Source organism: Fulmarus glacialis, unplaced genomic scaffold (genome assembly GCF_000690835.1).
Source record: "Fulmarus glacialis isolate BGI_N327 unplaced genomic scaffold, ASM69083v1 scaffold35037, whole genome shotgun sequence".
NCBI classification, from domain to species: domain Eukaryota; kingdom Metazoa; phylum Chordata; class Aves; order Procellariiformes; family Procellariidae; genus Fulmarus; species Fulmarus glacialis.
This window is the reverse complement of record NW_009225691.1, coordinates 1-25,665: the sequence shown is the minus strand read 5'-3', so window position 1 is coordinate 25,665 and position 25,665 is coordinate 1. Positions and strand designations below refer to the sequence as shown.

Here is a 25,665-nt window from a genome sequence, read left to right as displayed (position 1 = left end):
ACTCTTTCGGTAGAAGCAAGGATTTTGACTGTTTTGTCTTCCTTTATACTTTTGTCTTGCAGATGAAAATTTTGTCTGTTTCACCAGGCACGAACCGATGGGTGTCTGTGGAGCTATAACTCCAGTAAGTAGCAGTGATGGTGCCCTGCATCTCCCTTAGAACTGGAAGAAGCATGTTCACTCCCCATCTTACACTGCAGCCATTTGCTTCCTAGTTAAGTACAGCTGTTCTGTAGGGAACTCCCATCTCAGTCGCCTGATGTAGTTTCTTGTTTTACCCCCATGCCAATTGCTCCTGGCAACACAAAGTCCTCTGCGATGAAAGGGTGGGTCTCTAATCAGATGCTCTGTTCCTCTCTAAGGCTGACACCACTCACCAGAGACCCGTCAGAGCTCTCTGACTCTTGCAGTGCTGGGACAACCATCTTGTCGTTACGTGTGCTAGCTTTTTGCTGCTTAGTGCTGATGCATAGTTTTGAGTTTTAAATCATATCCATTATTAATAACCCCCAGCTGTTCTGCTTTCTGTGATTAAATCTCACTGAATAGAGTTTTCTTTGAGGTCTCGTTCTCTGATGAGGGGACAGTGTGGCTAGTTCTTGGAATCCCTCCAGTTTTAGTGTGCGTTGCTTGCTCTGTTTAAACAGACAGCCAGGAAGATTTTACAGCTACATGGGAGACATAGTTTGTTCCTGTCTCGTTGTAAAATGCTTTGAATGTGGTATCCTGCAGGCCATGGGGCAAATGGTGATGTGCCAAGATTCTCTGTTTGGATACTTGGATCAATAAGAGTCCACGGAAGATTTTGACCTTTGGGTTAAGGTTATAGGAGAGACTTTAAAGAAATGCATGTGGGGTATTGGATTTGCTGGACCCTGGCAATACCAGGTCTGAATCAGTTCCCAAAGATATCTGGGGAAATTTAACTTTTTCCTTCAGCTGGACTGAGCTTATATCCCCAGTATGGTCTATTTAGCAATGTTAGGATGAGGCAAAGTGGGAGATGGTCGGTGCCAGTTACCAGACATTTGGCTTGATGACTTCTGCACAGCTTTTCTGGCTGAACAAGCAATGTGACTGCTTGTAAGCAACTAGAATTTGTGACTTAAGATCAAAACATCAGGTTCCTCATGTTGATCACCAGTTAAAAGGTATCTCCTGGTCACACTTCAGCCACCTTTGGCACTCAGCAATGCTTTTGGAAACTATCCCTTTAAAAACCTACACGTAGGATGCTTTGGAGGGCCACTATAAGGGCACATAGTGGGACTTGTAATATTTCAGGTTGACCCTACATCAGCAATAAATACAGAAAGTACAGAACCAAATTTGACTCAAGTTCAACACTGTGTTTGTGAAAAGGGTGATTGGGGTCAACAAAACCACATCTGTCTTTAGTTTACTTAGAACAAATCCCCTTCAATTTTTTTCCAGTTTGATCTCTAACACCAACAAATATACAAACTCTGTGAGTTTGTATATTCCTACTTGATTTAAAGAGATTCTGTCACTATTCTGCATATGTCTTCCTAGACCAGTTAACAATCCTCCCTTTTTCCTGTGGCTTGACTATATTTAGATCAACGTTCTTAGCAAGGGAAGTTCTTAGAAAGTGCAGCATATGACTGAGCTTTATCCCAAGGTGATGTCATGAGGCAGCCCTGGAGTCCTTTACTGTTACTTTCACCAGCCATTCTGCAATGGAAAGCTCCTAATGGAGTTATGTCATCCTCTGAAAGTGTAGAAAAGCAGTGTAGGTGTGGATGGCTCAAGCTGCAAAGTCAGGCCTTCAAGAAGGCTTAGGAGAAAAAGACAAATGGGCAAATCATGGGATGTGGCTATTGGAGAAGATCACTGAAACGAAACAAGTCTGGGAAGGAGGGAGAGGCAAGGTGAAGAACAGCACATTAGACCAAATTCTGCTTTGTCTCAGAGCTTCTGGGTTAGAACGGAACTCATCTCTTAAAAGCTACACTGCTAATTTATTTGTAAGTGTGAATTTGTGGATTCCTAACATATTTGGCTTCTTTGTTGATAGCTGAAGGCCCTTGGCTTGAGTCTTGACAAGAAGTCCCCTTACTGTTGGCCTGCTTCCATCATCCCTAAAGCAGCTTTAATTATTTTTAATGAAGAAATCCTTTCTGCTGCCAAATGATCTTTCTGAGATTCAGTGTGAGCTAGATTTTTCCACTTCTTGCTTAGGCTCCAAGATCTACAAATACACATGACCATGAAGGAGATTAGCACAGAGGAAACTGATGTGGACTGGCTCCTAATTTCAAATAAGAAAACTAATTGGAAAGGAGCAATTTACAATTTGAAGAGAGTATAAGACTTCCCCTGGATTTCCATGGCTGAACAACCCACTGCAGTTTCCTAGTTATAAACCTGGAATTGAATGATATTGTATAACTCCTAACTACTCAACCAATACCTAACACAGAAAAACAAGGTTTTTTCAATCTGCAGTTGCACCTTGTAATTCCCCCACATAAGGACGCTGTACTTAATGTAATGATGATCCTTATATAAGGATGGTGATGCATTGGCTCGCTGCCTCCAACACAATTTCTGTGAACGGCCAAAATCCTATACAAAGTGTGATCAAACTCCTGTAAAGAATGAGGTCACATCATGCAGAGGTTTGTCCAACTTACAGGATTAGCTTGAGGACTGCCAGCAATATTTGGGATCTCAGGGGAAAATCAAGGAAATTATACTCCATAGTCCAAGCAAACGCTAAGCAGCCGCTTCTCTTTGTGGCTGTCCTCCCAGTTGCTTCTTTCTCCCTGAGCTGTGTGAAAGTGGGGAAAATGCCGCATGGAAGTGAGTAGGTGACAGTGCTGGGCTGATCTGACCAGCCTTGTGTTCTTGCAGTGGAACTTCCCGTTGCTAATGCTCATTTGGAAGATGGCACCAGCGCTGTGCTGTGGAAACACTTTGGTTATTAAGCCAGCTGAACAAACTCCTCTCACGTCGCTCTACATTGGCTCGCTGATCAAGGAGGTAAGGAAATCTGAACATCCTGCCTAGGTACTGTTCTTTTAAGGTCATAAGCAAGACTGTATTTCGAATTGGCTGTGTAGGTTTTTAGGTTTTAAAGATGTTAAACCCTCACAGAGGAAAGTGAGAACAACCTCTGTCTTCAGTCTTTTCTTATAAAGGCCTTCATGACTGGCAGTGGCTAGCTGGGAGGTAGCAAAGATCATAAAACCTGTAGGTTTTTCTTCTTTCTCAGGAAGCTTCAGAGAGAAAAAATGGTGCTTTTATTCTTCTGCCTTGTCTTCCCCTCTCCCAAATGAGGGAAAGACTACAGTTCAGTTTTATTAGACAATGGGACAAAAAAGAGTGTGATTAGCAGTGTTGAGTTTGTACCATTTTTAAGTGGGATAATTCAACCAAGACAGAGTGCCATGGGAAACAATTCTTCATAATTTCTGTGGTTTGTAGAACAATTTAGCTATGTCTGGCCTTTAAAGCCAACTCAATACTGACATAAAGGGAAGATCATAGATTGGGATTTCAAAATGTTGGTTTAGGGCTTGTCAGGTAGGATCTCAGGTGCCCTCAGATCTATTAATCATACAGAGGTGGTGGGAGGTCCACAGTACCTTCCAGGACTGGTCAGTCTGTCAGCTTCCTATATCTACGAATGGTGACTAATTGTGAGGAAAACTAAAAGGGTCGTAGATAAGCTTTTGCCTCTCAGCTGGAAAAGTCTGTTTGTTAGTTGTTGTTAGTCTAATGATAATGATGATTTTGTCTGTTCTTGGCTTAGCCTAGGAGAAAATAGAAGGATACCTTGATAATTGACACTTAGGGCTCCTCCATCAGGAAAGGCAGTGCAAAAATACTACCAGCTAAGTATCTCCTGCAGTTAATTGACTTAATAAGATTACACAAAGATGAGTGACCATAGGGTGCAGTTTTCATGACTTCTAGTTAGCCCTGCCACACCACTGCTTTTTTCACTCTGACATACAGCTCCCCAAACACAGGCATAGCATTCCCCCAAAAAAGCCATTCAATTCTGATGAAATTAATTTTTTTAGCTGAAATTCTAAGCTGCCTGTTTCTCACAGTTCCCCTTCAAGGCAGAAGTGTAATTAGAGCAGAATAATTTTATTTGAAGAAGCTTCTTTCTCCACCCAAAATTAGCTAAATTCTTTGCAGTTTTTCAGAAGAATAAGTTAAACTTTTTTTTTTTTCCCCCATCTTTAAAAGGATGCAGAAGATGTTAACACACAAGCAAAGCTATGTGTTAAGTTCGGTGAAATAATTTTGGGCCAATGAAAATATTTTGGCTTTCATTTTTGCTGAAAAACAGAAAAAACTTTTTGGCTCAGGGTGACCTGAACCAATTTTTTCTTCCTTGTGGCTTTGATGCTGACTCCAAAGACCATTACTTGCACAGTTGTACATGCAATATTTTCTTGAAAACTCATTAGCCAAGATGCAAACTCTATGAAACTCACTTTTATCATTGTCACATCCATAGAAGAAATCAGACTGCCCTTCTGATTTGTGAAAAAAAAAAAAAAAAAGAAAAAAAAATTTATGAAGATAATTTCTTGCAAGGTAGTATATGAGCGATTACTCATTTTTTTCTGCATTAGGAAGGAACAGCTGCATTTATTGAGATTTTATATTAAAACACCACAAGAAATGAAGTAAACCCTTAATATCCTGCAATTCCATTGTTACAAAATGCAGGGAAAACAACCTTGTGCAATCGATAGTAGGGGAGGGCTAGCCTAGAAGACCATAATCCTTGAAACTCTTGTTTCAGGAAGTAAAAACAGACTAGTAAGTCCCGCACTTCTCTTCGCACTAGAATTTCACCTAAAGTTTTGCCATTTGTCTCTTTTGGCAGAATTACTAGTTGGCTAATCTAGGTTGTAAATGTGGTGGAAACTGGCATAAGTCTGTTACCATCTGCTCTTGTATTCCTGTTTTATTAGCCTCATCATCTAGTGAGGTTTTACTGACTTCTTAATCCCTCTGGCCTCTGAAGAACCACAAATGTCAACCTTTGTTCAAAACAAACTTTCATTCAGTTACCCCTTGGCTCCAGCTGCACACCAGTAGTTGGGGACCAAGTTTGGCCAAAAGACTCACTCTCTTTTGACTTGAAACTGGGACTCCTCCAGGAATTCTTACTGAAACTTGGCATTTCCTAAGCATGGCTGTTACTTTCACCCACGTCTACTCCAGCTGGTAGCACGCAGCCATGTTACTGGAAAGTCTGGAAAACAGTAATGTATCTGGTATGGGCTCCTTGCCTGCAACTTGCAATTTTTAATTGCAAGGAATATAGTGCAACTAATTCAAGCTTCCTGAGAACTGAACTGCAGCTCTCAGGAGTGCAGATCAGCTCCAGAGTGCTAAAAATCTCTCTTTACAGAGCTGTATTTAACCTCTGTTTTAGGTGGGTTTCCCTCCAGGTGTGGTGAACATTGTGCCAGGCTACGGCCCCACAGCTGGAGCTGCTATTTCTACCCATCACAGTGTTGATAAAATTTCTTTTACTGGGTCAACTAAGGTAGGTGATGGATTTCTCATAAAACACCTCCTGTTCTTCTTTGCATTCTCTTCTAAAAGTGCCATCCACGTAAGACTGGACCAATGAAAGGTCGATGATATCTGTATTGCCAACACCGTTTTCCATCACATTCCATGTGACAGGATTTCTCAGAAGTGTTTGGGGTTTATCTAATTCAGGTCCTTGTGCTTGTGATAATCCTACATCTCTGTAAGCTGTGTTTTGCCAAACCGCCACATTTCTGTAAGAACCGTAATAGGTGCTCTGACGTAAGGTAAGATAGTCTAGAGGAGAGGCTGGCAGTGACTTAACATCATGTCATTGACCTGATGAAGCTTCTGGGCAAGTTTGCTTGCCAGTCCTGCCCTGCAAGCATGTGCAACTGGAAAACATGTCAGTCAGAGCCCTGAACAATTCTTCCTCAGCTTTAGTTACTTCTGAGGAACTAGGACTTAAATAAAAACATGGCCCCATGCCCGAGGCTTCCTCTGCTGACGTGGATGGGATTAACATTTGAACTTCTTTTGAGACCTGCACAGTAAAGCACCTTCTATTCAGTTTTTTCCTGTAAATAGCTACGGCTGCCTTGCTTGGGAGAGGGGTGGGATCGAGACCTCTGCACTATCAGACACCTATAGCCGACCTCTTCTGTACCTACACAGGGGAAAGGAGCACATGGCTTGGCCTAGTCCATGGAATTGAACACATCTGTGGCATGCCACAAATCTGTCTCCAGTAATCACTGCTGCAAATTCTCAATCAAAAGCTTGCTTAGAAATGTGAATGTTTTTCCACTCACTGCTCTAGATTTTTCTTGCAATATATATGCACCCCCTGAAGAGGGGCAGTGTCCAAAGAATGGAAATGCTGACACCAATGGGTGCAGCCAAGGCAAATATAGTCTCTTCTCTTTTATTTCCTTGAGTAACATTATTCTTGCTGAGCATTTGCCGAATTCATCCACTCTTATGTCTATCTTCACAATTGCAGAGTGTAATTTAATTGCTTAATGATGACAAATTACCTTGAATGGTATTCTTGGTCGGTAAAGGTAACTCACTAAACACTCAAAAGCTGCTGCATTTAACAACAGTACCATCTAGTGGCTTTGAGTACATGCTAACTGTTTTGCTTATCCCATAGGAGAAGGTGTGTTAAGCCTCTGTTTCTGTGTAGGGATCATGGGAACAAACACAACGCAATAAAGTAAAAGTTCACAATGAGCTTTTACTCTCTTGGTAGTTGGTCTAATCTAGGAGTTTACCCAGATACATGCTTCTCTCCAAATCCTAGATCAGAAACTTTTAGCCCAGATTAGACGCTGGCTGTGTGAAAACAATAGAGCTTATAGACTCATCCAGCCCACATGGGTCTGTTTGGGTTTTTAATGAAAAAGGAGTATCCAGTGGATTAGGGGCAGAAGGAAAAACTCAGCTGCTGGAGCCTGTAGGCAAAAAACTCTTATAGACGCTGTGCTTGTGTTCCTAATCCATGGGTGTGCAGGAAACACCGAGGGAGACAGATTCTTTGCTAATGCATGTAATTTAGAAGTGTTTTCTTCCCCCTCCACCCATCTGTGAGTTCAGCTGCATCTCTGCAGTATTTGCAGCATAATGCTACTGTTTCTGAGCCAGGAAATGAAGCTAATTCAAAATATATTTTGACTTAGTTTTTAAGCCCCAGCTTGGGCTCACTGCCAGCCTGGAAATACTGATCTTAAACTCCACGAGAATTTTCCCATCTAGATTTCTTGCTTTCCCTTAGTTTATTAACTTGCTCCTCTTCGGCCAGCTAGCTTGTAGTAATGCCTCTTGCAAAGCTATGTGTATCTGGAGCAGGATGCATCACTCATTTCCGCTGTCTCTAGGACTAGGCTGCTGAGTGACTAGAGATTATCTGCACTGCTAGGTTCAGGAGTCTTGCTCAAGGCAAACCATGAGAAATGCAGACCTATAACTGCCAGCCAGCTGCATGCTGCCCCATGCTTTCCTTGCTCACAGCTCCACGCCAGGGCAACAGTATTTTTAGGCAGAAATGAAGTTAAGATTGCCATGTGCAAAGGTAAAATACAAGAAAACCAGTTACAAAATGAGGAAATTCAAATATAAGGTCACACTTAAAAAAATAACCTGCCTTAACAATTGAAGCTCCCAAATAGTTTTAACTCATACTGTTTCTAATAAAATTAGATTACTAAATGATTCTGGTGCTTGATTTATTCTCTTCTTGTGAGGAATTCCATTTTTTAAAACAGAAAGAGAAATTGCTGTTTTGGTGTTACCAGTATAAAAAAGAAATAGCACAGTCAGTCAGAATTTGGGGAAAACACTTCATATGAAACAATTTTTCTGGGGGGGGAAAAAAACTTAGTTTGACATTGCGTGGATTAAATTCTGGAAGCAGAGTAAATCCTTCCCTTCAGGAGAGGGCCAGATAAATTCCACCAGATGGTCAGAGCAGGTTCCTGGGCGGCAAGTGCCACAGCAGAGCTAGACGGAGTATGTCTGTTGACATCCTCAGGTATTGCCTTGGAAGGAACATGTCTCAGCTACTCTTGTGTGTGGAGCAGCTCAGCCTAAACTGTCAGAAAGAAGTAGTTTTCTCCTAAATGTCAAAATCTCTACATGGCTCTCTGGTATGGGAGTGGTAACAGATAAGAACAGTGAGTTCTTATCATTGCCTTGGCAAGATCTACTCTAAGAAGTTGAATTCCCTATTTTTAAAAGTAAAACTCATAAACCTTGGAGCTCCATTGACTGCTGGTATTGCTCACTAGCTTGCACTGGGTGGGAAATGCCTTGTTTTGCAGCTCTGGGTAGCAGATAACTTCAGGTAGCTCTCTCACATAGCCCACTCTTTCAATCTGCCTAAAACAGACATTAATTCTGGGGCTGGTTTTGACCCAATACATCGCAGCAGTAGGAAACTCTACTAACGTTTAAGAATGTTATCCCTGACTTCTACCTGCTTCAGCCACCCACCAGTCTCTTCCACCCGTGTTAGCATCACGGTGAGTGATGCTTAACACGTGAGTTAAAACTTTCAGGGAAATCAGCTCATGTCCTCTTTGTGTCTCAATGCTACAGGTTGGAAAACTGATCAAGGAAGCTGCTTCTAAAAGCAACCTCAAAAGGGTGACATTAGAGCTTGGAGGGAAAAACCCCTGTATTGTGTGTGCAGATGCAGACTGTAAGTATTGGCTGCTGTGGTTTTTTGCTATAAGACACTATGAGTGTGGTGCTTTTGTGTGCCTCTGCTGTCCTTTGGCAGCTAGCAGGGCTGGTGTTTGCCACTGCATCCACCCCAAAGGCTGGAGGAAATCCCAATCCTAGAGCAGGATGCAGTTCTGCTTCGCTGGAGCTCTTGCCCAGCACAGGGACCATTCCCATGGCAAATGAGCAGACCATTATGCTGTTGCCTTCCCTGGGGATGGCTGCAGTTGCAGATAAATCTTGCATTTGTGCGTTTCTGCTGTTGTGGTGCCTTCTTTTTGGTTGACGATACTGCAGAGCCTAAGCCAAGCAGTGGGGAAAGCAGTTTTCTAAAATGCAGCCCCTCTGCAGGCATTCCTATGATAGGAGGGTTTTGTAGGACCTGATCTAATCCAGCCTTCATCTCTATCCTGGGGCTCTGCAGGACTAGTTTTGTATGGTTTGTTGTGACTTCGTTGCATTAGTGAGTAGCGCTAGGAGATACCTGTGACCACCAAAGTGGTTGGAAAATCCTATTTGGCTTGGGGAAAATACTCTCCACTCTCCTGCACAGCACAGCGGAGGTTGAAAACCAGAGGTATTTGTGCCATCTGCTAATAGTGAGCGTTGCAGGGACCTGGTCCGAGCTGGCTGTACAACAGAAGGGCACACTGCCTTCTAAACAATCACTACTGAAACTAGTCTTCAGGAACCAATGCACGGTATCTAGGAATCCACATATGAATTCCCACAGCAAGAAAAACTGGTTATTGCCCTCAGTGAGTCCTTGTGGAAGAAAGTATCAGGAGCTATGGCAAACTAGACCTTGAGACAAAAGGCAGGAAGGGGGGTGGAAATAATAAGAGATCTGGTTTGGGAGCAGTATGAGGCCTTGTGAGTGCCTTCAATGGGTGTGGACCATTGTCAGCATTTTTTAAGGAGGCTTTCAAAAGAGAAAGGGAAAAACAAGTCTGGAAACACTGGAAGGCTGAAACTGTGCATGTGGTAACGCTTTTCCCTCATGGGCCATGTTGCAGTGGACTTGGCAGTGGAATGTGCCCATCAAGGCGTGTTCTTCAATCAAGGGCAGTGCTGCACGGCTGCCTCGCGAGTGTTTGTGGAAGAGCAGATATATCCGGAGTTTGTGAAGCGCAGTGTGGAGTATGCCAAGAAGCGACTCGTTGGAGACCCCTTTGATGCCAGAACTGAACAAGGGCCCCAGGTAACTGTGTGCCTGAGAACAGTTGTTGTTTGGTTTTTGGTTGTGTTTTTGTTTAATTTTCCTTGTGTAAATATTATCCTTGCAAATATGGTCCCAGAAGAAGCACCGAGGGGTGAGTAATGTATCATGGCTTTATTTTTCTCTCTATTTTAAATACCAATTAATCACAACTGTTGAAATGTTATGTTGTAATTTTTTTAAACACAAATGTACTTAATTCACTTCTTATCCAGCTTTATGGAAGGGGCTGTCTCCCTGGTACAGTAATACAAAGCACGTTGCAGTAAGCAATAGCAATGCACAGAAGAGTGCAGCTGCAGAAATGGCCATTCAGCTACTTGGCTGTGTTGGTGATGACAAGTAGTTAGAGCCCAGGGACTCCTGAGTTCCCACTTTCCCTCTCCTCCTCTGCCCCCTTTCTGATCCTTTGGAGAGGTTTCAGCTGAATTAGGAGGAAGAACCATGCCAAGCTGCTGTCACAACCAGCCTTGTCAATGCTTCCAGAGCATTCCTCTTATTTTTTCGTTCCAAAGCAATCTGAGCTGTGGTGGAGAGCTCTGGAAGAAGATGATCCTTGGGTCAGATCGTCTAACAGGGCCACTGCTTGCTACCAAAAATAAAGGGGGAATCCCAGAAATCTATAGCCTAGACCTCCTGTTCTCAGTACTGCACTGTGAGTTTTTCTTCCTTGATGCTATACAGGATCCCTCAGAGAAGAGATAACTGGGTGGACATCTGACTCCCCTTATCTGGATCTAGGCCCATTTACACATGATCCATGCATGGCAAAACCTCATTGCATGTCCTCATGCATGGGGAATAAGATGATGTACAACCCCTGTTCATGCTGGGGCTGCGTCTATCCCTGTAACTTGCCTAGAAAGAGATTTCAAACTGCTCGGCAATCTTAGGAAAATAATTCCATGCTGGAACTTGCTTCAGCAGAGATGAGCTGACCCTCAAACTGTTTCAAGGTCTGCTCTTACCTTCTCTTAAGGGCTGTCAGCTTTTCAGGTTTGTTTGTTGTTTGTTTTTTGGTGGTTGTTTTTTTTTTTAATATAACATCATCCTAAACCTTATCCAGCAGAATCAGTAAGTGAGCTGCATTTATAGTTAGTCCTGTGAGGACCATGTTCACCTGGCCGCTCTGACAGAGACCATTGATTTAATGAGAACAGTCACTGAAATTATAGGGAGCAGTTGTGAGGTTTTAAAGGATGAAACACTTTGCAATGAGCAGAACACGTAGAATTGAGCTGCTTATTTCAGTTCATCTATGCTCCCAGCTCTTGCTAGGCTGTCAGAGCACTTCCCAGTGAGCACTATGGCAGAGCACCATGTTCTGGTATCACTGCTGTGGCTTAAGGGAGACTCTTTGCATACAGAGCTATAATTAAGGGTAACAGTAAGTTGGAATAGCAGCATCTGGTCAGATTTTAAATATGGCCCATTTTTTTTTTTTCCCTGTTCTGCCTTACCTATTACAGTTGTAGCTAGGAGAGATAGCACACCCCCCCCCACGCACCTGGACTTCTGTGCATGCAACTGTCAAGCCCAAGATGGGAAGGTGTGGAGAGAGTGGGAGGAAACTGTTAATCCCAAAGCTTTCATGTGGCTCCCAGTGCAAAGGAACAACCACTTCCTCTGCAGATATGGTTGCTTGCTGTCTGGAGCCTACGCTGTAAGATGCAACACACAGAAATTCAAGCAGAAGAGAGAAATGATGCAGTGTCACAAGGGCTTAAAATACCTCCAAAAGTAGCAAAGATTCACACCTGCCCACAAGTTACTGTTCAAATGTGAAGCTTCCAGATAAAGTTTTTCCTCTGTTCCTGAAGTAACCTGCTCTGCTGTGAGGGTTTTTTTATCTTGAACTGATGGATAAGGAAAGAATCACCAGGAAAAATAATCTTTCTTTCTCTTCTTCGTCTCTCTCCGTCGGGCCTCAGTTGCTTGAGATCCAGGTTATTGTTTTATTCTCCTGTGGGTCAGGTTGAACATACGCAACAGCATTACAAAAACGGTCCACATGCTGCTGTGTAGACCTCATTCTGGGATGATCACTGGCTTAGAAGCCAACAGCAGGAAGGAGTTGGAGCCAGCCCTTAGGCTGATGGTGGTCGTGGCCCATGATCTTTTCAGTCCTACATCAGCTCCCAGTGCTTGTAGCCAGACCACAGGACCAGCAACTTATACAGAGTTCAAAAAGCGTAAAATAGGAGAGCCTCTGCAGTCCAGACTTTGAGCTAGTGCTCTGTGAAATCAAGCCGCACTGTGGCTGAGCATAGTGCTCTAAGTAGCTGCTGAGACAACCTGGAGCAGGACAGCATGGGGTGACAGACAATTCCATGAGAACTTAAAGTTGATGTAAGCTAGTACTGGAAAAGTGGTTCTGTCTGTAGCTGCTTGTTCCTATATTGCACTGCACTTATGAATTAGATTGGGGAACTGGCTGGTTCAGGTCTAATCCAGCCTTTTTGGAAGTGAGGAAGAAAGGATTTACTCAAGTCAATTCCCTGATGTGGATTACTGTGCAGTGGCATGGATGCTTATGGCATGGGTGTGGGGAAAAGACTGTGTCAGCTGCAGTATTGGTTATGCTGATATAAACTGCACTGCTCTGATCAAAATTAGGTCAAATTTAAACAGTATTAAATTTAAACAGAAATGAGGCATGCTTCTGATGAGACTTCTCCAAAACTCACATGTGTCTGACTGTGTTGGCTGGCTGGAATTCAGAGGACACCACATGAAACCTGAGGGGTGATCAGAAACCTGAGGTGCCAACCTCAAATGCAGACCAAGGGCATTTTTCAACTTTGGATTCCTGTGAGCTGTATCATAGGAAGTAATAAAGTAAATCTGCACAGATGGCAAACTGGTTAACCAGTGCATTATACAATTTTGAACAGCAAACTGCATTAAATGAGACTAACGTCCTGGTGGACTAGAACAGGGATTAGATTAGAACAAGACTAGACTAGGCTTGTTACTGTAGAACCCCAAATGCTGGGATTTGTGGACCATAAGGCCTGGTCTACAGGAAAGAAATAAGCACTAAGGCTGCCTCGTGCCACTTGCTAGCCAGAAGTTTTTCAGCCCAAACCCTATTGTTTAATTTTTAAGACGGTGAATATTTTCCTTAGACTGTAGACGTTTATTTACTTTAGGATTAAAGCGTAAAAGTAAAATACGTAAGTAGAAAGAGTATGTGTCCAACAGTCAGTTGGACACAGTTGTGGGGCTATTCTGTAGGATTACAAATGCTAAGTTTGGAAAAGGAAAAACTGCTCCTTGCAGTCTTGAGTTAAATGAAGCAAGATACGAAGATTTGGGGGTTCTCAGATTTTCAGCATTGCAGTGATCCTTGGAAGCCTTCCTCTCTTTTGAATTAGATGGACAAATAGTAGAATTTGCTCTAGCAGATCATATGTTTTTAATAGAAGTCAATGCTTGAACCATAAATAATAGTGGAGTAGGGGACAGAATTTAAACAAGCCTTGCAAGCTCTAGTTACAATGACAAACAGTTCCACCCTTGCATGTCATTTTTACAAATGTTTTCTTTCCCCAGTGTCTTTTCATCTAACTATAGTTTGCCTTGCAACAAGTTACAGCTGTATAAATATCCTTGTTTTGTTTTCTGTGATGTGAAGTGGATGAACTGGATTGGTCTGGATCACAGACATGCCGGGATGGAAAGCACTTGCAGATATTTTCAAATTATTTACATTTGGCAACTAAGCAACCAGACAAATAGACAATATGTATGACACCTGCCAAACTTACTATGTGACACTCTGTATCCTACATGAGGGCACACATTTCCTTGTGCAGTAGCATGTATCAACTGTTTTCTTGGGTAGCATCTTAACACATGAGAGAACATGAGCACTTAGTACAAGCTGTCCACAGTGCATGTGATACACACATCTGTGTGGCAGGAGATGTGCTGTTCTCTGTTCTTGCTGTGTACCAGAAGTACCTCAAGGACACCCTCCTGAAGCTTTGATATTTGTCTAAAAGCATGAAAACTTGGGTTGCGTGTGGCCAGGATTAACTAGGGACAGGATATAGTCTGTAATCTGGAGGAGTTGAGTGTGGAACACTCCATGTAAACAGTCCCAACTGGCAACTGCCGCTGCTGAAATAAAAACAGCTGTCTACGGAGGGGTATTGAACCAGTACAAGCATCTGGAGAAACCTGGCATTCAGAATAACCTCCCAGGCTGCCAGGGCACCCTGAACCAGTGGGTGGAGTCTTTTATTTAATTACCTCAATTAATTTGTCAAGGTTTTTGTTAGTTTTACTTTTTTTAAACATCTCCATAAGTCTTTTACCATCTGCAGCGTTCTGTGATAAGGTGTTTCATCCCTTAATTATGTATCATGCGAATAGCCACATCTGTTTGTTTGAAACCTGGCAGTACCTGCAGAACACTGCTGCACGTGGAGCACAAAAGAAGGACCAGTACTGACCATGAATGCCGTGGGCTTCCGCACCTCTTCCCAGCACATGGCCCACTGTGCTACGTGATGTCTCCTCCAAGTCTTGGTGCAGGGCTGCACAGCTGTGTGACTTCAGTGTCCTGTAACTGGACTGGCCTTTCCTCACCTCCACTGAAACACCTAGTTTAAAGGCTAGTAACACAACAGTACTCGCTATTTGAGATTACTGCGTATTTAGGTGTGGGTGGGGAGGAGTTAGACAAGGTTGGTAGTTAAAAGTGAGGATATGGCTCCCAGTCCAGAGAACCAAAAAATGCTGGGATGGTACTAGACTCTAAGATCCACGAAAGATGATTCTGATTTTAGAAGTATGGCTTCAGTGTAGTAGTTGTTCTGAAGTCACCCCACTAACAGAGCTTATCTTTGAGGCTGTTTGTATAGCGTGTGTGTGGAAAGAGATGGAGGCAGAGCTCGCTGGGTTCTTCCAGCCGGGGACAGATAGCTGTGGGTGAAGCTTCACATTATAGCAAAGTCGACTTAATAGTTTATATACCCTGATTCTCCTTCCCTTGCACTGACTCTGTTGCTAGTCAGAGCCCTTGCTGAGCTGACTGAGGTTGCTAGCACAGCAAAACCCATCTCAGGCTGTTCTTATGGTGCTCCTGAGCTAAATCAGTGCATGGAGAAGGCCAGTAAGTCCCAGAGCTGGAGTGAGGTGAGCCGAGGGAGTGCATATCTAGGATGCAGAGGAAGGGACAGTGGGGAGACCCCCTCCATGTGGCAGCAAACTATTAGATCAGATTAAACTATCACATACAACTTCACCTTCTGTTTTCTGTAGCTTAGGGCTGTGCCCACGTTCTGTCTTTCAGCCTGCTATTGCCTGCCTGCTGTGTCATAGAATAAGATGTAAACTTCCCTGGTTTGACAGTACCCTGCAAATGTGCCCCTGGGCCACATACCATGACTCTGGTCTCTAGAACCAGGATAATAAAGGTGCTGCTGTCTGTTTCTTTTTCTTTTGTGTCTGACAGATTGACCAAAACCAGTTTGATAAAATCCTGGAGCTGATAGAAAGTGGGAAGAAAGAAGGGGCTAAGCTGGAGTGTGGGGGTCTTGCCATTGAAGACAGAGGTCTGTTTATAAAACCCACTGTGTTTTCAGAGGTCACTGACAACATGCGTATCGCCAAAGAGGAGGTACAGTATAAGTCACATGAACCTTTATATGCATTTACTACTGTAAATGGGAAAGAAAAGAGGTATGTTTGTAGTTTGAAGTGAAAACCTGAGAGGAGAATAGAAGTTTCACTTATTTCACTTATTTCAGTGTCCTAACAACTGCCTAATGCTGAAATCCATTCTACTAATGAAGTATCTACGAGGTGAGCTTCAATTTGGAGTGTATGTGCGTGCGGGGGGGAATTATGAGAGGAGAAGGGGGAGAGCAGAAAAGGCAAAAAAACTGTCAAATTGTTTTAGCAGCAATTTTTGTGCAATTAATAGGTGTCTGTTTGCCAGCCCTTTCTAATGCCTTGCTGCTTTCCCTCATTTTGTTTGGTTTTCCAAAAGGGAAGTAGCCCTGTGAGTGTACTCACTGGACAATAACAAACCCAGATAAAAACATAGTAGATAATACTACCCTAAAGCTTTTGGGTCTCATTTCAGGAGAACTTGATATAATGCAAAATAGAAGCACATGCCTTACCTAGATACAGCTGCTATAAATGCTGCTTCTGAATAAGAAATAGTGGTGATGGAAGGGTTTCTGTCTGAATTCTTGATTTTAAATATAAATAATTGAATAAAAATAACTGAAAGTGTGGTAGGCTGGAGCAATTCTACATATTCTTTGCCCTGAAGTTTGAAGGTTTTCTGAAGACAGAGTTAAGCTCTCCCACTCTACACAGAGGGATGGTTGTGCGTCCAGTGTGCTCTTATGCACCTCCTACTGAGTGGACTTGAAATTGCTCAGCTGTGGTACATGCTGATTCAGAGTGACAGAGGACAGTGTAATGTGTGTTCTTGCTCCACTACTTTGTAAAAAAGGAGTTGCTTTATTGCAGAAAGGTTGGACAAGAACTCTGGGACCTGAAGCTGGTGAGGAGGGAAGGAATGGCCCTGCTATACTGCCACTGAAGAACTTTTCTCAAGTAGCCTTAGCATCTGAAATAATCCCAGATTCCGTTCTCATGGTGAAATCCCCTGAGGCTGACCATTTTTTTCCTATATGAAAACATGGTTGAAGCCAGCAATATGCAGATCTAATACTCTGGCTTTCATTATTCATATGCAGAAAAATTGAACAAGCTGCATGTGATTAGATCCTGTGATATTCCTTTGAAATAGAAGTTAATCTACTTTTCATCATGTTCCCCAATGGAAAATAAGTATTTGCCAAAGTCTAACTGGCACTTGTATTTTATAGTTTAGCCTAGTGCTTTTTATGGGGCTGCTTACTGCTCACTCCTGGCAAAATGCTTAGATGTCGCAGATCTGTCACAGAATCTCTAAGGAACCTGGGAAAGATATCAGTCAGTCTGGGCATGAGTTATATTCTAAAAATAGAGGGAATAAGAGCTGAAAATCCCATGACAGGCCTTTTTTTAATGAACTGACTCCAAATCCCAAGTCATGATTCATGAAGCTTATCCACTTTCATTCATTTGCAGTTTTGTTGCAAATGCATGTTCATCGTTTGCCTAGGATGAAGGCTCCGGTTAAGTACCTGGATCTCCCAAAACGAAGAAATTTAGAAACACTTGTATGAGCCTAAAGGCCAGGCAAACTGCTTAGCCTGGCCCTCAAGGTGGCACAAGTGAGACTGTATCTCACCTTTGGAGGGGGTTTATTGTACTGCAGGACCATGCAGGCCAGAAAAGGGCCCCGCCTTTGATACTGTACTTGATGAGTACTCAGATACTCCCCCAGAAGCCTGCTACCTTTATACTGGTCACCTGGGAAGCCAAATTTGTGGTCAAACACATACGTGGTGAACGTACTGCATGAAATAAACTGCGTACAATGACAAAATCAGAGTTAAAACCAAGGAAGAAAACTTGCAATCCTGGAAATATATTAATTACTTCTTGAGTATACTCAACTTCTGAGTTCAAAAGAGAGTCGTAAACAGAGTAAGGATTAATCCTTTGAAACTTGGGCAGATCTAACTGCTTATTTTGATTGTTATAGATGATCTGTTAGTTGTTGGATCTTAGCATATATTAAATACTATAGCACATCACTGTACTTCCTTTGAAGTCAGTTTAATTAGTAGTTTTTAAGAGACTATCAGTGACTTCTAGAAGGCTAGGATATAACATTTTAAATATAGTATCCAAACAAAGCATCTGATTCTGATTACTTCAAAATTACCATGATTAGCAAAAGCTTTCCTGTACTAATGCTTAATTGATATGTGCAGATTTTTGGGCCAGTTCAGCCAATTATGAAGTTCAAGAGTATAGAAGAGGTCATAAGAAGAGCCAACAGTACCGAGTATGGACTTACAGCTGCAGTGTTCACAAAGAATCTGGACAGAGCATTAACGCTAGCTTCTGCATTGCAATCGGGAACTGTCTGGTAAGCAATGTGGGATCAGAGTGTGGGCTGGGATTTTGTTTCCTGGGAGGGGAGGGGGATGTATGATTTAGAATCATGTGTAAGTGCTGGAGGTAAGATGTATTAGTAGTTTGCTTAATTCTTGATATTCTGCTCAGAAGCAACATCCATTCATCAAAATAAGGTTGTGAGGACCAGACAGTCTGGTGAGAAATGGACTGTTTGTTCAACCGATGTAGTTCTTCTTCTGGAAGACTCTGAAAATATAGGGGGTTTAGTAAGTTCCAACAAACATGATGCCTTTCAAAATCCTGTATGTAGAAAAAAGCAATTCTTACGATCTTTCGGTAGCATCAGGTGGGGTCTTAGATGCACAAATCAGTATGGACAGTAGATGGCATCACTCCACCATCAGAAAGATAAGTAGCTATTTTTGCTTACAAAATTTCTTATTTTATATTAGAATGACTTTAAAGATGGAATCCTGATTGTTTTCCCACTCAAGATCGGAATTTGGTCTGATGTCTAATTTTGATGCATACAGAGGATTGATTTCAAGAGTTGACGCCAGAAGAATCTGCCTCTGAGTAATACATAAAAATGGGATGTTGGGCTTTGAAGGATACATGTGCAGTACATACATGAAGGTGCAGTCCTACAGCACCAAGCCATACCTGTCTCTCTTTAGTCATTTGATCTTACTGAGATGCTGAGGAAGTAGCTGCATTAGCTTTTTCTACCTAGTGTCTATAGAAATGGGGCTAGCGCTTTCATTTTACTGTGATACAATTGTCTTATGCAGTCCAACTTTTTCTATACCTGGAAGTAGGTGGAGGGGCTTGCTTGTGACTGTTTAGATAGCTTTCTGAGTAAACATGTTCATTTCAGAATGTCCTTCATTAAACTAGGGAATAGATTAGACTATTTTAAGCACGACTCTGAGCACAGCATAAATTCCAGCTCAAGCATGAATGTCTTAGCCATTACAGACTATGAAGTGAGATGTGGGTCAGACTGAGTACCACTCAAACGTTTTCCGTTTCTGTAGCAAAGTAAGATTTTATTGCTAAAATCTAATTTCTCAAGTGAATGAACTGTATAAAGAGAAAACTGACAGATTTCAGCCTTTTTTGTATTGTCGTCGTTGTCATCGTCGTGCTTCTCCTTGGTATTGAATTGTCTTTTTACAATTGATGTTTTTATTGTAGGATCAACTGTTACAATGCGCTCTATGCACAGGCTCCTTTTGGTGGCTTTAAAATGTCAGGCAATGGCAGAGAACTGTAAGTTTTGCTCAATATTTTTATTTATATGTGGATGGTGAATGCAATAACAATTGTGACTGTGAAAATACTGTTGAATTTGCTTTTAAACTGTCAGGCTTGCAGTATGCTGCGCAGGGAGGTGCTAAGCCAATACAGCGTGGATGTAAAGTACGGATGTGAGAACGTGAGCAGTGCCTTCAGGAGTACCTTCATCTGCTTTATAAGCTCTTAATAACTCCAGTTCAGTCAATTCCACTTGCAAGCATTTTTCCTTACCAGTTAGATTTTTAGATCAAGAGAGAAGTATGGCACCTTGGCTGCGGACGCTGGTATCCACTCTAAACCTCCTCCATCTTTATATGGTGGTATCTGGGCCTCCCTTGACTGCTATATCATTGCTCCTAGCTGGATCTCTTCTCACCTCTGACTTTCTAATGTTGGAGCTAGAACAACAAAGAATGATCTCCGAGATCACTCTACCTCCCACCTTCCAAGCTTGCTACTGTTACAGAAGGACCCTGTCCCTTTTCCCCAGCCTGACCTTTTGCAGCATGGCTACCAGACATTCCAGCTCCACTAACGCAGCAAGTTTTAAACCGAGGTCACCCTTTAAGTTAGAGTTAGAGCTGAGAAATTGACTTAAATCTTAATTTTCTTCTTGTATAGGAGAGAGGCAGGTTTTATTACACCGTTCAGAAGACTCTTCAGAGGAATCTACTGCACCTTTTCTTTCATAAGCCAGATGTATTTCCAGGAACCATTTCCAGTAGCTGTTCTGGTACATCTGCTGCTCTGAGACATTCAGATGCCTCACTTGCTAAGCACAGCAAATGAATGAATCCTCAAACGGGACATATATATTGAGACCTTACGGTTTAGTTTGCCTGACTGCCTGGCTAATTAAAGGATGTCAGGGGTTTATCCCTTGGGCGTGCCGTGGGAATAGAGCCAGTCTCCAGCAACTAAGACATAATGCAGTGGTGGGATCTGTCATCAGCATGCATTTCTGGAGCAACTGTGCCCTCTTGATCATATGATATCTTATAGATAGAAGCTTACTTTCAGTGAAAAAGTAACTTTAATAGCTGTCTAAGCACTGATAACTATGTTTATGTGGATGTTTCTTCTATAGGTTCTCACAATAGTACTCGGTTTTCACGAGGCAGAGGGTCACAAGGTGTCATCTTGGGGGTTACTGTGACCAGAAGCATTCCATGTTTCTTTTACAACAGGGTGTAGTTGTGTGTACTTATGTGCATGTACTTAATGATTATTAGAAGTGGTGGGCCAAATTGATAGCTGGTGTAAGTTAGTTTAGATCTGGTTTTAATGGCCTGATGTCATCTACAGCAGCTGTCAATCAGAGGCTAAAATGCACTTACGTAGAAATCTCTTATCCTCTTATACTTGGGGAAGTACACATTAACATGCTACAATTGTTTGTCCCTTTCCCTCCTCTCTCTTCTTTTCCAGCGGTGAATATGCTTTGGCAGAATATACCGAAGTGAAAACAGTCACCATTAAACTCTCCCAGAAGAGTCCATGAAAACAGAAGGCCTAAAATGCTGACACTCTGAATGTGACACATGGGGGACGTGTTCAGAGCAAGGGGGAGGGGAGGGGTAGGAAGGAAAATGGAAACACCTAACTTTATTCCTCTGGAAACACTGAATCTACTGGACTCCATTTTGTCAACTGGCTCTTCGAAAACTGATTTAACTGACCCTACTGGCAGCATAGCGTAGACTTGTACTGTACAAGTCCCTGGCTGTACATCTGTCTGCCACCTGCAGCTAAGATGCTGGTCAGTCACTGTGTTTGCAGGACATCTGCTTTCAAACTGTACTCTTGAAGGACTTGGTCATCAATGGCATGTTAGAAAGACTTCTGGTACCATTAGCATGGACTGTTAAACACCTTCAGAGGCATATGGGTTTCACTTGGCATAAATGGACTTGAGTGGTAGGGCTAATACAACTTTGACTGACGTTGGCGGAGTTTGTGTGAAGACTGCAGCTGGAGTTTGGGATGGGAGTGCAAGCTTTCATGGAAGGATCTGTAAAGAAATTCTCTTTGAAAGAGCTATCTTGGTCTCTCTAAAGATATGTGCATTCTCCATATTGGTGATATTCTAGCCCTGAATGAGATTTATGGGAGTTTCCTAGAAGACTCCTTTGGGGCCAGTATTTCACCCAACAGAGCTAGACTTTAAAGTGTTCTTTGAACCTGGTGTTTTGGTGTGCACACATTACACATGCTGCAAATGCAAGTTACTGACTTGCTAACCCTTCTGACTCTGAATGAGTCACAATTGTATCTCAAACCTTCACTATAGCACTTTTCGCAAGAGGATTTTGCACTGTACTTACCGTGATGACACAGAGTTGAATGCTAAGCATGTAGCATGGTAGATACCCCACAGAAAACATCCCACGCCAGTCCTTCTGTTCCGGGGGAGGGAGCAGAAGAGCTGCAAGAAGCTGTCCTGCTCTCTCTTTCTCTGTAACTTTCAGGCTGTGTGAACATCTCTTCATTTTTTGAGCCAGAGCTATTATTATGAGAGTAAAACTTATAAGCTCTTCTCACTGCTTCTTTATCCCGTATGAATGTAGCTTAAAATAAATTTCTGGAAGTACAGTATGAAAAGGCAGGTGCTCCCAAGCACAGAGTGCTAAAGATGTGGGTGTACAAACCATGGAATAAGCTATGGCTGGACTTAAATGTGTCAGCAGCTTTGCAGTAATTGCCCCCATGAGTGGTGTCATCTTGTGGCAAGCACAGAGTAGCTGATCCTTCACTGAGGAATAAACTGCCCTGAATTGTCTCTTGCTTACAGTGGTATAAGCATGCACATACATGAATGGCATCCATGGAGTGGCTGTCACACCGAGTTCATGCCTTAGTATCTCCTGCAGCAACTTCTTTGCATGCCCAGATATTACTATGAGATTAATGACAAGCCACCTGCTGTCTTCAGTTCCTGGGTTCACTACTTTCCCTCCTCTTCCTCCTCCTGATTCTGTACTGGAGAACCACTGGCAAACGTACGGGAAGTTCCATGTCTGCAGCAGCTGTAAGTATGCAGGAATCAGTGGTGTCAGCTTGTTAGGAAGTTTACCTGATCTTGCTGGCATTGTCCTCTGAAAGCAAACCGATAGAGATTCTTTGTGGCATATTGACACATCTCCATAGAGCACTACTAAAGATTGCTGCCTGGAGTTTTCAAGATGTCAGGGCTCAAAGCAGAAATGCAGGTCTAACCTCTATTCTCTAATGCAAGCAAGGATGTAACCGGTACCTTCCTTTGCTCAGAGATACACCCAGTCAGTAACAAGTTCTGTTGCGTGAGTGGACCTTTTTTTGGAGGAGGAAGGAAGGTGGGTGGTGATAAGTAAGGAAAAAGTTTGCATGAGCCTGAACTTCCTTATTAGTTAGTGAATGTTGAAATTGCACTTCAACACTGCTTAACTTCTTAAATGACATACCTCCAACAGTTGTTTATAACTAGGTGCCTGTCCTCCCATGGATATGTGAGACAGGAAAATCTCCCCATCCAGTGAAGAAAATGTCCTCCCTTCCCCATGAAAGGCCAAATGGGAACATTGTAAATAAGTTTCTATTTTTGTAAAACACTTAGAGTGCAAACATCTTCTCAGACAAACATTTTACTTTTGCCTACTTGATGGTTTTCTAGGGCTGCAGTCAGACAGTAGGGAGGTAAGGCAAACTGTAAAAGGCTGGTTATCTTGATGTATCTCTCTATTAATTTTTTATAAACAGTGGTTGAAACTGAAATCATCTGAAATTCTTAAAATCCTAGTATTCTGGCATTATATGTATGATATATATTTCACCTCTCTTTTTTTCCCTTATCAAGTTTTTACAAAGTCAATATATCTCTTATTGTATAAATCAGGGTTTGACTTTACACACTGAATTTTCTAAGTTATATAACACTAGACACTAACTTTAAAATAACCCCTTAGAGGGTATATATTCTTTCATTGCACAGTAAGGCTTTCATATGAAATACTACTTTTTTTTTTTTTTTAAAAAAGAACTATATTTATAAATTAGGATACAGTTAATCTAATGTATTTTTATAGCTAAAGGTACATGAAAATGCTATGTTTAAACCTCATGTATATATTTAGACTATGGGTATCTTTTTGTAATAGTTCTTGTTCCTAATAAATGTTTAACTTTGTGAAATGGTTTCTAAATACTACATATTGATACTGCTCAGAAAGGAAGGTGAGGGAGCAGGAAACTTCTATTGACTTTACTCATTTTAACAGAGGAGTAACTTGAATGCTTTTTTCTTTACACTGATCAGTGCTGTAAGATAATTCCAACCCCTCTAATGCACGTGTTGAGACCCCTTCCATCAGCAAGCAACTTCCACTCAACTCAATCCTCCTGTCACTGTTTTTTATTTCACTCTGAATTTGGCCCATTGAATCAATAAAAGTAAACACTGGAAAGGGTTACGGTTTCATGCTTCTAAAACAAAATGGCCCTGTACTGCTCTAGTTACAGGGGGCTCTTCCTTGAACAGCGTTGTGTCTGTTCCCCTTGATTCAGTGACCCAGCAGTAGTCCCCAAGCGGAAACGTGTACTGGGCTCACAAGAGACAACATAATTTTGAAGTACCTTTTCCATGTGGCAGAACTGAACACAGAGTGCGTGTTTCCATGTGTGTCTCGGGATTCAGTATCTCACGGGGGGACTACGAAGGAATCTGAACTTGGATTCACTTCTGCAATTTGTGAAGAATAGCCTATTTTTAAAAAGTAAAGTGCCGAAGTGTGGTCAATGCTCTACATATAAAAGCTGGAGCGTGTGTCTGTTAGCTTACCTTTTAAGCGGTCACTTTTATAAGTTGTGCCATTTACAGTAAGTGGAAGGGGAAGGAGAGCAGAGCTGCAGCTGGCAGGGGCAAGCACAGCTTCTTCCAGTTCAAAGTAGGATGGATCCTTTTTGCCTTCTGAGGTGAGCCTCAAAATGGAGAATTTTAACTCTCTTCCCATCTGATACACGTGTGAGAAATACCTGTCATCTCCCCACACAGGCCAAGCCAAACTCCTTGAATTTTCCACTTGCTAACAGCATCACTCAGAAGCTTAGAAAAGGAGAAGGCTGGAGATACAAAGGAATTACTGTGGGTGACATAATCAATGGAGACATAAGCCAGGAAAAGTGGGATGAGACTGGGGCAGAAAAAGAAGAAAAAAAAAAATTTAGCTTGAATGTGTGGAGAAATTCTTGCTGGGGGAAGTCTCTATCAAAATAAAGGAAAAAAGTTATTTTAGTGGGTTTTCAAACAATTGTGCTAAAAAAGGTGTAAGAAGGGTCTGGGTAAGAGCCAGGTTGTGAGGCGTGAAAGACAGCAGGCTGGGTAGGAGGTGGAAAGGGTGCTAAAAACAGGTAACACTACTATGGCTGCAGCTAAAAGCAGATTAACGGGGACCTAAACACAGGAAAAAGCACCAGTGAAGACCCATCCTCTCTATGTCTCCAAATCACATCAAAGAAACACCGTAGGCAAATCTCGGACTGCAGCAGCCATTCAGTGAATGGATATGGCTTTTTCCATCCTCAAGTGATCATCAGAGACCCATTTCTTGGTACAGACCTGGGAAGAAAAAAACCCTCTGTATGTACTTTACAGAATCATTATGAATAACAAAGCAAAAGGCATGCAGAAATGGTCTTTTCTTAGTCCAATGCGTGGGGAAAATAAAGCAGTATCAGGCGTGTTAGAGGTTCCTGGTACCTGGAGACAAACGTGTTTGTGATGGGGAAAAGACGTGCACAATACCAGCACGCCAGCGGGAGCGCAGCACGTCTAACACCTTCGGAAGAACGGGGGCAATCTCGCTTTGCTTTTCCAACGAAGAGCAAACTCACGCCGCGATCTGGGGAAGGAGCAACTTTCAAAGAAAGAAATCTCGGATCAACTCCGTTATCGGTAAGGCCAGGCCTCTGTCGAGAAGCGACGCTGAGAGGAGATGGGTAGCGGTGCTAGGTAGGTCAGCGCCTGGTGCCCGTGCCTGGGGAGCTCCATGGCAGCTGGGTGTGAGGGCGAGGCCATCCAGACAACCTGCTGCAGCTGAGAGAGAGGGTCCTGGTTCAGCCCCCGCAACTCCCACAGCCTGTTTTTTCCTAAAAAAAACAAACAAACCCAAAGCCAAAGAGCTAAAGCCCCCGTAGGGACTGCCCAGACTCACTGGTGGATGAGTGTGTCCCGGCTGGTGAAGGAGCCCAGCAGAGGGGCTGCCCTGTGCTCTTCCTCACGCTCTCCCTCCATGCCCCCCTCAGCAGGATGGGCTCCGCGCCCGGGGCACGGTGGCGGGCAGCGGGAGAGGTCTGCCCTCGGGAGGAAGGCGAGGGGTCGTGCGAGGCCTCCGGCCCGCGGCCTGTCGCCCTCAGCCGCC

At 42.7% G+C, this 25,665-nt stretch overlaps 1 protein-coding gene across 1 annotated transcript in view; it reads left to right on the top strand.

Moving 5' to 3' along the window:
- The window catches only part of ALDH1A3 (aldehyde dehydrogenase 1 family, member A3), a 31,610-nt gene extending 10,007 nt beyond the window's left edge, over positions 1-21,603 (top strand). The window contains exons 4-12 of the mRNA XM_009582562.1: positions 63-124; positions 2,878-3,006; positions 5,429-5,542; positions 8,629-8,731; positions 9,771-9,955; positions 15,438-15,602; positions 17,827-17,984; positions 19,172-19,246; positions 20,702-21,603. Coding sequence (XP_009580857.1) covers positions 63-124; positions 2,878-3,006; positions 5,429-5,542; positions 8,629-8,731; positions 9,771-9,955; positions 15,438-15,602; positions 17,827-17,984; positions 19,172-19,246; positions 20,702-20,774 — 1,064 coding nt within the window. The 3' untranslated portion in view covers positions 20,775-21,603. The remainder of the gene's footprint in view (positions 1-62; positions 125-2,877; positions 3,007-5,428; positions 5,543-8,628; positions 8,732-9,770; positions 9,956-15,437; positions 15,603-17,826; positions 17,985-19,171; positions 19,247-20,701) is intronic.
- The last annotated feature ends 4,062 nt before the right edge of the window (positions 21,604-25,665 follow it).